This window comes from Dermacentor andersoni, chromosome 6, assembly GCF_023375885.2.
Source record: "Dermacentor andersoni chromosome 6, qqDerAnde1_hic_scaffold, whole genome shotgun sequence".
NCBI classification, from domain to species: domain Eukaryota; kingdom Metazoa; phylum Arthropoda; class Arachnida; order Ixodida; family Ixodidae; genus Dermacentor; species Dermacentor andersoni.
The window spans coordinates 71,111,070-71,123,770 of NC_092819.1; the positions used below are offsets into that span (position 1 = coordinate 71,111,070).

The 12,701-nt window shown below is 42.4% G+C and overlaps 1 protein-coding gene across 1 annotated transcript; it reads left to right on the forward strand.

Annotated features, from left to right (window-relative positions):
* Window positions 1-3,301: 3,301 nt before the first annotated feature.
* LOC126522953 (endothelin-converting enzyme homolog) lies at window positions 3,302-11,126 on the forward strand. Its single transcript, XM_050171799.2, has 3 exons — window positions 3,302-3,461; window positions 7,963-8,232; window positions 10,683-11,126. Exons 1-3 carry the CDS (start codon window positions 3,363-3,365, stop codon window positions 10,959-10,961), a joined length of 648 nt encoding a protein of 215 aa, XP_050027756.2. The 5' UTR covers window positions 3,302-3,362; the 3' UTR covers window positions 10,962-11,126.
* The last annotated feature ends 1,575 nt before the right edge of the window (window positions 11,127-12,701 follow it).

The window sequence follows — 12,701 nt, forward strand, 5'->3', positions numbered from 1 at the left end:
TTATTGAATCATATTATCACCCGATTCGTGGCCTATCCCCCTCAGTGGGTTTGTGCCATTAACTGAGGCTTCATCATCATCATCATCATCATTCGCCGCTGTTCTTGTTCAGGGACTCGAGAAAAAGAAGGCTTGTGGGCAAAGCTGTTGTACGCTGGCTCAACAGAAGATCTTGGGGTAAGCTACGTCTAAGCAAACTTGACCCCCCCCCCATTTCACTTCGTAAATAATGCACTTCAAGACTGACGGCCCCATACACCCATTCTCTGGAATGGCAGCTCACAGGACAGTGCTGGAGTTGTTTCTTGGTACTTTGTTGCCTGCCAAAATCGCGTGAGGCGACTGTGGCTGTAGGTATACGCTGCGTCAAGAGTTAAGGAAACTGATTCCACGTATGCTAAAGTTTGTACATTCTCTTGATACTTAAGTTTGCCCGTAAAATATATAATCGCGAGAAATGGCAAAGTTATGGCAAGGGCTTTTATTGTATTAAAGATTCAGATGTATTTGTAAAGCTCGTGTGCACCTCCGTTCCACGACTTCACTTCTGCAGTTTTTTCCTTCTATACGAAAACGAGATTTGTACCAGCCTCTCGAGTGATTGAATTTGGTCTGAACATATCTTCATCAAGGAGAGTTGACACTTTACGCATAGTGTAGGATAAATAAGTTATTGGAGTAATTTGGTATGTGTGATGTCATTGCATATAGAAATCTTAAAAACAATTTGAGTTTCTCTTCAAAGTGGCCTAAAGAAAAAAAAAAAACAACTCAGGTACACTTGCCTAGGCTGTTTCCTGTTTTAAAATTACGAATGTAAGAAAATCTGAAGTTTTGCAAGTTCTTTGCAACACATAGTTCCATATTCCATAGTTTGCGTGCCATATTTTGTCCATGGTTTCTTTATTACTATTGAAGTGCTACGTTAGGTGTATCCTGTCTCTTTACTCAGGTAACGATTCAAAATTGTTCAGTGTTGCGGGAGACCTCCTTTATAACGCCGTATGCAGATCTTTGTTTTGTAAGAGTCTCTAATATTAGAAATGATGCAGCAAATCATTAATATAGAAGATCCTATGTATTGTTTTGAGAAGTTCAGCAACCGAGTAGCTCGCTGTTGCAGTACTGCCAATTCTTCTATATCTGTTTTATTGGAATTTCCTCATACTAAAAGGCAGTAGCTAAGATGTGAGTGCACAAACGAAAATCACAGTTGTCTGAGAAGCCTGACAGGCCCAAAGCATCGGATCCGTTGTAGCAAGCCAACAAATCGTGCAACCTTAGTGCGTACATTATTTATGTGCTCTGTCCAGCTTAGGTTTTTATGAAATGTAACACGATAAATGAATGGCTTGAGAAATGTTCAAGTTACGATCCACAATAAAAAAGCTTTACTTCGTAAACTATTTGTTCATTCTTTGAATAAAATAACTGTAAAGTTAGATTATTTGTGTTTAAGTCAAGCTTATCTATATATAGCCGCTTGTTAAGCTCCCGTAACCAATGAGTTGCGGTAACTTCTAGTTGGTGAAGATCTACTCCGGAAAAAAAGACATTAGTATTATCAGCGCACAGTACAATTTCATCTGTCAGTGGAACGTTTGTTATGTCATTTATGTAAATAATAAATAATAACGGCCCTAAAATGGAGCCTTGTGGTACCCCGTCTTGAATTATGCTCTTTTCAGAACTGTACCCTTCCAAGGAAGTATACTTAAATTGAGATTCAAGGTAGCTATGCATAAGTTATAATTTATGCCTCGAACGCCATATACTTGGAGTTTCTCTATGAATTTTCGCTATGAGAGATCTTGCGAAAGTATAGGAATATACCAGTCGTAAATTTTTTTTCTTCGATATTACTTATAATTGTATCTCTGATTCTTAATAATGCAATTTCGGTTGATTTATTCTTCGGAAAACCATATTGCTTCTCCGAGGTAACGCCTTTATCCAGCAAAATACTATTTAGGCACTCATATATAATACGTTCAGCCACTTTGGAAAATACCGGTAATGTCGAAATTTGTCTATAATTATTCAAATCGTTGTGTTTCCAACCCTCAAAGATTACAACGACACGAGCTTGAAAATTAAATACATGGAACCACTGCCAAGGATAGTCATCACCATCGAAAAAGTAAACTTGACCTTAAAACATGTATAGCGCTCAGAAACATGAAACTAAAGTGGACTTTTGCATACTGAAGGGGACCTGTACTGAGTTTTGCAGAAATACGAGGGGCAGTTACTATACATGAATCTTCCTGATAAACCGCTGGATGATTTCCGCTCAACTTTCGAAAGCTGAACTTTCATTCCTCTTGCAGTGGGCTCAGTTTACTGCCACTATTGCCAGCCTTATTTGCTTGTTTTGTTTTCAATAAATACAAAGTGTGCCTGGTTCTACGGCCACGGCGCTCAATAGTTATCAGTTTTGCTGGAACGAAACGGTGGCGCCATCTATCATTTCTACGACGAAAGTCACTTTGCACAATATCCGTAACACGCGGCCCCATCGTTTTGTTGATTAACATCAAAATTTTTTTTAGTGATGTGCTGTGGAGGACGGACGTCCTTGGTTTCGTCGTGAAAAAAAAAAAGGCATACAATGCTCTCAAACATAATATCGAACTTAGCACAAAGCAGAATACTGCCTCTGTGTGAAGTTTGAATGGAAATGAGCTAGCAGTTCAGCTAAAAATTTCACATGCACCTCTCAGCAACACTCAGTAGAAGGCTCTATGATTTCTACTTATACAGAGTATAGGCGAATGACATGGGAGAATAAATTATGGAGCCCTACGCAGCGGACTGTGCGCATTATGTCACGGCTCACTAGGCTATCGGTATGACCGACTATGCACCGACGTATTTTCGCTGACAAAAGCTGCAAAGAAGGCAGAAATATCGCCTGATCTGTGCCACGGCTTTCATGCACTTCATCTCTCTGCTTCTACAGACTTTGAATAGGGTCAAGAGATCTGTGACGTGCGTAGTTTTGAGGTGTTCAGAGCGCTGGTATTCCTGGTGAACCGATTCGGAATGTCAAAATATACCAGGGTTATCGGAAGCATTCTTTGCATGTGGAAGAGGGGAAACGTAACGTGCTATAGCTTTAGGAATAAAGATAACAATGAAGAAGTTTTGTTCTGCTGCAAAGCAACACCCGCATCCTGCATGAGTTTTCTCCGTTTTTGTTACCGCGCGAACGAGATGACCAATATATGAGCCGTATTTGTGCTTGTTTCGTATCCACCTACTGTTTTACGCAGCGTGCCATCAGGTGAGGAGGGAAGGTCAAAACTGCGGGGAGAGAAATCACGTGGAGCTGAGTTGTTAAACAGGAAGCAGGAAGACACATGGGACCGGATGACAGAGTCGACAAAGACAACGTGAGACGGCGCAGCGGAGACCACGGTTTACAACACGCTAAGAAGAATAAAAGCCCGGAATCGAAGGTTAGTTAGTGCTTCAGATAGTTTCCACCACAGATAAAAATGACAACTACAAGAGTGGAAGTAAGAGCTTGAGAGTGAACTTCAGCTGCGTGTGATTAGGCTGAGTGCTACTGCGATATTTCGACACTAGAAAGTTTTAGAATAGCCTTTGTCGCCGTATATGCGCTAAACGCAACCACCTTTGCGGGACGTTACGGTGTGCGTTCCTTCAAAAGTTTTAGCGTAGCGTGCGGGAATGCAAACATAATAAGCATATTAGAAGGCAGGGTGCCGTCTGGTGCTTTGTGGCAAACCTATCCAGGCCAAAGCAACCCATTAGAATCCATCCTGTTGCTAGGGGGAGGCGTCTCGTTTAGGCATGCGGACATCGGGATCACCTAACGATCTCAGAAATTGGATGCGCTATGCACTCATAACCAAGGTTTCAGGTGATTTCAGAGGAAGCGAAAGCTCACTTTGATAGTTGCGGACGTTCAACGAGAGCGTAGCCATGACACGAATACGGAAATTCATGCTGAAGCGGCAGCCATGGGTGCGGCCATGTTGGGCAACGCTATTTCTTTACGTGCGTAATGAGTTTACGTTTGGTCGCAAACGCTAAAACTATTTACCGCCTAACTGCATAACCGTTGCGAACATCACTAGCCATCTGGCTCACTTAGGAACTATCATGAAAGTCTCCATACACAGCCAAGTGGCAAATTTCATTATCGGCTGTACAGGTAATGCTACAGATGGTAATGCCAATTCCGTTTCCCGCCCTCCATCCGCCAAAATACTCCTCTCTTTGTTTTAAAGGTTTCCTTTTGTAAGTAGAATACGCGGTTTTCCGAGCGAATTCGATTGATTTATTTGATTTGTGGCTGATTGCTGCGATTCCAACACCCCAATGTGACGCAGGTTATATTACAGACAACGCCAGTAAAGGGATCTTGAATATTTTTTTACTACATGCCGTTATTGAACTGCAACTCTAATCTATGTACTATCGTGAGCAATATGAGCGGGAACCCGCGAACGCGTGGCAAATAGCCTTGAAGCCGAGTTAGAGCGATACGCCAATGGTGCTGTCGAAAACAGGGGAGAATGGGGGGCGCTCTTCTGCTAAGTGTTGGCACTCCCACCGCTTTAGGATTTCTCATAGAAGAGCGTATTTAGCACTCATTCAACATTACAAATCTTTTCTCACTTAAATGAACAAACTGAGACTGTTGTTATAACTGAATCTTGCACGGCGCTACGCTCTAAACGAGAGGACACGGGGCACCAAACTCAAAAGCTCATACATCCCCGTTCATTCCTTACTTTTGACTTGAAACAAAACGATAAACAGGTTTTTTGCAGAAAACGGGTAGACTAAGAGAACAGGTAATCATAGTGAAATTTCAACAAAATTGAAGATGTTCCTTTTTGTTTTCTAATTTCCGCCCATCAAGTGTCAAACTTTCTACGTCTTGCGATTTTACCATTTCACCCTCAATTTTGAAAGCAGCACCAGATTAGGGAGGGTAAATAAACTTTGCTGCAAGTTTATAAACTTTGAAGGTATGCTGCGAAAGAATGCTTCATGAGGCGAATTAGTCGCAACAAGAAAAAGAAATAAGTAAATGGTCCATATTTGAGCTTGCTTTTCTAAACCCAAGTTTGCCACTCTTTGTTTCTTTTTGTTTTCTACGGTAGAACGAATTTATGTTATTTAAAATTAGGATATTGACTCGATAAGCAATAAAGCGTGCAAAAGTGTAAATCGTTTCTTTTGCATTTTAAGCTATTTCATATTCAGGACGTCCTGCAAATACGTCAGCCGCATTTTCCATCTTTTCTCAGTTACGATTTGTTAATGCTGAAGTGCAAAACGATCTTGGTTCACCTGTATGCAGAGATTTTGCAATCTTATACAAAAACATTGCTGAAATACTACAAAGACTCGGGACCCACGAGTGACTGTTCTTTTCTGAGCCGACCTTGTACTGTAGGATAAACATGTTCAGTTCAGTTCAGTTACTTATTTTTCACCACACACAAAAAAAGTACACAAGGTGAAAAAATGGTGAACGGAAAAAAAGCTGCATTATAACAACTTAACGGAGCTCCGGCCACTGTGAACAAGCAGCAAAGAGGCGCAAAGACCGCATCGCAAAATAAAAGCGGTAATACACACAGCAGTTGGGATACTACAAGATGCAAAGCAAACGGAAGGCAGATCTCAGAAACTGGGATAGCGTGAACACTAACATGTCAAAAATAAAATAAATACAACATATGTTCACTGATTGAAAAACAAACTAAAGCGCCCATACAAAAGCAGACAAAAACAATGTGATAACACAGCAGTGTATTGTTTGTCGCAGCTAAATAAAGTTCATAAAAAATATGCAGGAAATGTAAAAAGCAACCAGATCATATATGGAAGACATCCTTCTTAGGTATACAGTTAAAAAAAAACACAGGCAACTTGTATACGTTCGAGAATGAATGAAAGTGGTACGTAATAGTATTTGCTGCGTAGAGGTATTTTGCTTACCCGCTCGGTGGACTATTTTCCGTCGTTTGTTTCGAGAATGCTAATACTGTGTAGTGCCCACACTTCACACGACCCTCAGAAATAAGTATATTTATTTTACAAACAATCTATTGCGATTGTTATCGCGGATGCCTGTAGTTGCGACGCTCTTGAAAGGGGCCAGCAAAGAGTCACAAATCGCAAGGCTGCTTACTGGAATGCTTTGTGCGCAAGTATCGCAAGGTTTCAGGAAAAACGGCCGGCCGATTTCACTTAGCGCTTAGCTCGTCATCGTTTCCTTGCCAGGCCGGTAACTAGAAGTAACTCGAATGTTCTGAGCGGTATTCATTCGAGGTTTTACATTCCATTACCGGATGCACTAACTGAGTGATTAGCACGTCAGCGTTTCCATGTTAATCTCGAAAACTAGAACTAAGTAAAACGTTTTCACGGTATCCTCAAGTCTCTTTTTTTAGTTTCAGTTAGCGGTTTTGTTGACTGCGGGCTTATCTCATCCGTGTTTACCCTGGCAGAACTATCTGAAATGTGTATAGCGCTATTCTATCTGGGTTTTAAGTTCAATTTCCAGCTGGATTGGATCAGTGCTTATAGTCGGATACAACTTTGGAAAAAAGGGGGCGTTTACGCCTCCGAGGCGGAGGCACACGAGTACCCACATATGGGCGCGCACTCTGGGCTAACGTCATCAGCCGGACGGCCGGTGAGCCCGCCGACAGAGAAGATGGCCGCCCGCGCTTCGAACTGGGCGAGGTCGCGTCAGCTGTGTGTTTCAGCCCCTCGTCAGAGTGAATTCCAGAACTGTTTGTGATGGTCTGTCATGCCGGAAATATTACTACGAGCTTACGATGCGGCATTTGTGCCGCGTGCGTTTACTCTGAGCCGTGGTCCGGCGAAGGAACATTGCAGCGAGCATCGCTGGCACTGCGCTACGCTTTGCCTGAAAAGAGGATCCCGCGGCGACCGCTACGAACACACATCCTGCATGTTTGTTCCATGTTGTTTTATTTCGCTCCCGAGTGAAGTTACGACGAGAAAAGCTTTCCAAAGACTGGTGCCTACTGTTAGCGGCGGGTGTGTTCTTGTACTGTGTCGCTGCGTTTTTCGTCGGACGGGGTGAAGTGATGGAGCAGAACCATTCTCAGAAGAAATCAGAAAAGTGTGTGCGCATGAAACAAACTTACGAGTGTCTCAACAGAAAATATTTGCAGAAGAAGCCTTCAACGCAAAGATTTGTCGCCTTCAGCTTAGCGTGAATGATCATTGTCAGCAGTGAGATAGCCAAGCGTCTAGCGACGGTGTTCGAGCGTTGTGTAGCACCATGGATTGATTGCTGTCCACCAGTGCTCACTGCATGCGCAAGCTGTAGAATGCGTGCTGCGAAATTGTGACAACACAAGCCAAAAAATATAAATTTTATGCTATTTCAAACCAAGAGTATTTATTTAAAACGATGAATAAAGCATTTTTGTACTTTCCTGCCTCGACCGTATTCTCGCCCCAGGTTTGTAATGGTTGCGATAAATGCATTGTTTTATATAAGTACTTTTTCGATAGCAACTGATTTATTTTAAGCTTGGAAAACGAGTAGTAGATACGCCGTGTACACGTAAACAAGCGCAAAAGCCATGCAGAGCTGCTCTTTCTACTTTTGTCACTTGCAATGAAGCTAAAGAGCAGATGACGGGCTGCGTTGTAGAAGGCACGGGGTTATTTTTCTGTCGCTATCCGGCATGTGCTGTAGCACATGAGAGCCCTACTAAACCAGTCATCAAAATGCAAAAGTCTTTATTTATGCCGAGAATTACGCGTTTCAGGTGCATGATTTTTCGAGCGGGACTATCTTAGTTGCGGAGGCAATCGGCTGTCGCACTTCGGTCATCTGGGCGGGGCCTCCCCTTTTTTCTAAAGTTGTATCCGACTATAGGTGCTCAACGTTTACATCTTCCCCTCGCTTGTCTCAATGCCCTTATTTCCTAGTTAAGCCACGCGCGGCACCCTTCGTCACCGATACTCCTACTCGAGAAGGACGATGCCTCGTGGGCGACACTGTTCTGCGCTCTCTTCCTCTGCGTCATCGTGGTGGCGGCCATGGCCGTTCTCATCACGCGCCATCTGGCGTCTCGACATGCCAGCGACGAAGGTGTCTGCGCCACCGAAGACTGCATCAGGCACGGACGCCTGCTCCTCGACAGGCTCAACCTGTCGGCCAACCCGTGCTCCAGCTTCTACCAATACGTCTGTGCAAACGTAGGTGTACGAAATTGTGGATTCTTTAATCAGTACTACAAAGATGAATTTAGACGTAGGGACGTCAGTCCGCCTGTGATGCGAATTGCCACGTCACTTGTCTATTTATTAGTGTGTCTTTGTCAGGCGCCTTAAGGTCACAATTTTGGAAGGCAACCAGAGAACTATACCTCAGTGTGCTGTCTGAGTCACAGTAAAGTGAACAGGGAAATGTGGTTAAAAATTTGCTTACAGTCCAAAGCGCACCTAAAAAAAAGAGAACACACTTATGACATGTGCGGACTAAAAGCTCACAATATTATTGAGAACAACAAGTGATAACTAAAAGAAACTACGCATGCATGCACTCAAATCTAAATGTTATTTCACAGATTAACCTCTCACATACAAAAAAAAAGTGAAACACAAGAGACCGACACGCACTTATCAAAGTCTTTACCATTATGGCACGTCTTTAGAGTGACTTGAGTTCTGATTCTTCTCTCTCATTATTACACACTTACACACACAAAGAAGTTCGCAGCCGTGAAGTGATATCCACTATGAAGAAGGCCTACCTTTTAAGGTGTTCTTATGCTTTCACAACCGTTCATTCAGATAACATTGTGTACATACAATACACTCTTCCTTGCGAAAAATTTTACAATGGACGCAGATTGCATCCGCCGTGACAGAATCTTGCGCGGGCACTATTTTTGCAGGGCCTTACTGATGGTGGCCTTGGCCTATCATCGTATTCACTATCCTTCATTGAAAATTGCACTAACTCGCCCAGAAAGAAGTTTTAATGAAGTATCCTTCATTGAGTTGTAGAGAAAAGCTGAAGCCTCTTGCCGAGGTTTGATGCACATCTCCAGCACTCACTCGGCTTTCCCAGAGTACCTAATGGCAAACGGGCAGAATGTCTCTTAGTCGAATTGCAGTTTTTTAAGACGACCGTGCCAGAAATTAGGCCAACATATCAACATGAGTGGCCCTTTCATATGCCGGATGATTGATAAAGTGAAGCCAGATTTAGGAAAGATCTTCCACTGCAGATATCGCAATTCTGTCACGTCAGCTCGTATACCTTAACACGGGGACTTTATATGGAAGATAAAGTGTAGTAGGACAGCAAATAAACAATTTTCGCTAATCAATTTTATAATAATTGCTTTAGCGCACCTCTTCTCATAGCGTACGAATTTTGAAAGATACATCCTCATATTTTCAGGAGAAAAGCATTACAGCTCAAGCCAAAATTTATTAGCGCTATACTTTGAACAGAAAGAGATTTCAGACAGGATGCAATAATCTTTTAGATTTGGCTGTCAGGGCAATGTCAGCAACAAATAGAAAGGTTTTCTCAAATACGAACGGATGTCTTTCTTGTACACTAATGTTACGGTTCCCTGTGGAAGCAGGCCATTACTATGCCGTGCCGTGTCTATTATGACAGAGTTTGCGGTGACCCGCAAATAATTAAAAGACATCACTACGTGCTAGGTTCTGCGTCAGCTTCAGTATTGCGCTGACATCCATCATGAAACGCAAGAAAGGTTTCTTCACATGGTTGGCTCACACTTTTTCACGTCCTAGTCTCGGAAGTTAAACCAAATGTTAAAACTGTTGATTTGCTGTTGCTTCAAATATCTAAGTTAGCTGAACTGACTTATAGCAAATTTCTGGTTGAATGGAATGATATAAAAAAATTTCAGCCACAGAGGTGTGACTGGGTTTTGAGAGGCACCGCAGTTGTTGGATCCGCATCAGTTTTGACAACAACAGGGTTTATTTACTCTCCTACAGAAGTAGTGGTGCGCTGGTTCAAAGTTTTTTACACTGCGGTGTAATCTAGGTAATAAAACGAGCTCAAAACATCGGGTACAAGAGCAGAACTGCTTTACAGCTGTACCACGCACTGAGTTCTAGCAGTGGTCAGCTTCGTCAACAATTCGTTTGCATATGCATGACTACTTGGCGCATTCTGAATGCCGAGGCAGATTTTGCTTGTTCAGTGATGCTCAAACGGATCCTCCTACTATTATCTCCCACTGTTATTATTTACACAACTCTACCACCTAATACTATTCTGTAAGGTTGTGTGCATGCTGAAGATTTTTGAGACATGACGACGGAGACAAGAGAGTAGAACACGAATAATCAGGCCACCATGTTGTCTGAGTTTCTCCCTCCCCCACTGACCCTTGAGCTTCTGAGTTGTTTTTTAAATTGGCGTGCCGATCTGCTGAAGCATTTAGTATTTTTAACAGTCTTACCTCATAACTGTACTTCTTGCTGCGACTATGGTACGAAGGGTATTCAAATTTCTGATCATAAAATTTAGCAGTGGTACAGGAAAGACTCAATTATTTCGCGTTGATTATGTAAGAAAGAGCAGTGGCGTACATATTGTTCAAATTCGCCTGCGTAAAAACTTTTTTTTATCCTTGCACCAAATATACATCCAGGTGGCTTTCGACACTGCCGAGGAAAAAGTGCGAAGGATGTATGGACAACAAGTGAAGGACTTCATGGAGCAGAGAGAAACCCTGATAAAGAAGGACAAAGACACCTCGCATGATTATGACGTGAAGGCTTCGCGGGCACTGGACCTGTGCCTGGGGAGACCAGACACCATGAATCCAACACCTTTCGTCCAGTTTATGCGTGAACGTGGACTGACATGGCCGATGAAACCAAAACCTCCAGAGCGTCGGACAAACCAGTCAGGCAAGATATTTACCTAAATATTTACCTTGTTCTTGAAGGAAACACAACCATGATCCACAAAGTACTGAAAAATACCAAACATACGTCCCGTGGACGATTTGCAGCCTATAACGTAATTAGCACGCCTTGACATTTAACCATATGGAGAAGTATTGTGTTTGTAAACAAAAAAAAAAAAAGAACGTGTAACGGCGCTAGCGTGCAGGCGCATGGGCAGAATGAAAACAAATCACGTTTTACTATTTATGGTCGAATAACTTCAATTCACGGTAAAAATAGTGTCTGATTTCCTGTACGATAATAAAAGGCTAAGGACCAATAGAATCATGCGAGCCTATAAGAAATAAACTCGCGTTAGACAACCGTACCAGCTATCTACGACGTTATGAACTAGAGCAAGTCTACAATGTGCTAACATTATCGTGGCCTAATACTAGCGCTCATTGCAAGGAAGATCAGAGCCCGTATTCACAAAAGCTCCCACTCTATAATTGTTCTTAATTAAAAATTTGAGCCAGTTAAAGCCAGTTCAGATGCTGCACATAATATTAGCGAAGGTGGTTGGTCAATGAAAAATAGCTTACGCGAATGAAATTAGCGTGAATTAGACCCCAGATACTTAAATAGTGTGAAAGGCATAGTGTACAATCTATTGGACTGTTGCATTTCCATTAAAACTTTTTTTGAAATGAAAATATATCTATATGATGAAGACACTAGGGACACCTTATGAGCCAATGGTCAATGTGGTACGTAAACATATGCACTACGGAAGGTAGCTGGGTGAATGAAAAGTGGCGCATTATGTGCCAAATTAGGGAGAAACGAAAAACCAGCAAATGGCGTGCTGGTAAGGCGGTCGAACCAGGTTGAGAAGGGTGAGGGAAATACCAATGTGGCGGCGAAAAGCCGGGAATGTGATAAGTATGCTGAGGCACCTAATCCTGCGTAACAGAATCTAGACATGTAATATTCGCAAATATCAACTAGACAACTTGGCATGTAATAATGGGCATGGAAATAGCTAGTTCACACAGAATCAGCGACTTTTGTTTGGGCGAAGCGTGGGTTCATGATGATGTGCACTTGGTCACGAAAGTGTCATCAGGATTGAAGCGTATCCCTCTGGGGCTGCTGAATTTTACACACAGTAATTATTCTGCCTCTTTTACAGTATGCACATACTGATCAGTTGTACCATTACGTTAAGTCTTCCATATAAGGTGTGTAACTTGTGCCTTCATATATACGCGATGATTGCTTTAAATACTGCTTTGACGAGTGCCGACCGTAACAGAGAGTCAGATTAACCCGCTTTAGTATGATAATGCTAGAGCGACTAAACGGCGAATTCAGTTGGTACAGCGTGTCATACATGGCCGGCGCTGAGTATTATCACTGGGGTAGCTGAACGACAAGTTTAACTGATGCAGTGTGTTATAGAGGCCAAACCTGGCTAGTTACACAGTCGCTTGGAGAAAGCTAGCAAAAGGTAAATTTAGAAGCAGCGACACCACTAGGGAGGAGTGAACATGTGGAAAAAAAGAAAAGGAACTGGCATAAACAATAAAACCAAACAAATGCTGATGAATACTTTTACCAGTGTGCAGACTTTTGGTGTTGAATAATACATGCCGTTAGAAGGCCTTCACGCCGGTTCCTATTGTGTTTCTGCACTGTCCTTATCCGTACACTATACTGACGCACTGAGACACCGAAGTGTCTTACACTGTAATATACAAAATGGGTTGAAGACT

Bases quoted from the DNA above. Each gene is read 5' to 3' on its own strand.
- LOC126522953 (XM_050171799.2), top strand. From the start codon at position 3,363: ATGGGACCGGATGACAGAGTCGACAAAGACAACGTGAGACGGCGCAGC. The intron at 3,462-7,962 runs GTTAGTTAGTGC...CTTATTTCCTAG, and splicing joins ATAAAAGCCCGGAATCGAAG to TTAAGCCACGCGCGGCACCC. The intron at 8,233-10,682 runs GTAGGTGTACGA...ATATACATCCAG, and splicing joins ACCAATACGTCTGTGCAAAC to GTGGCTTTCGACACTGCCGA.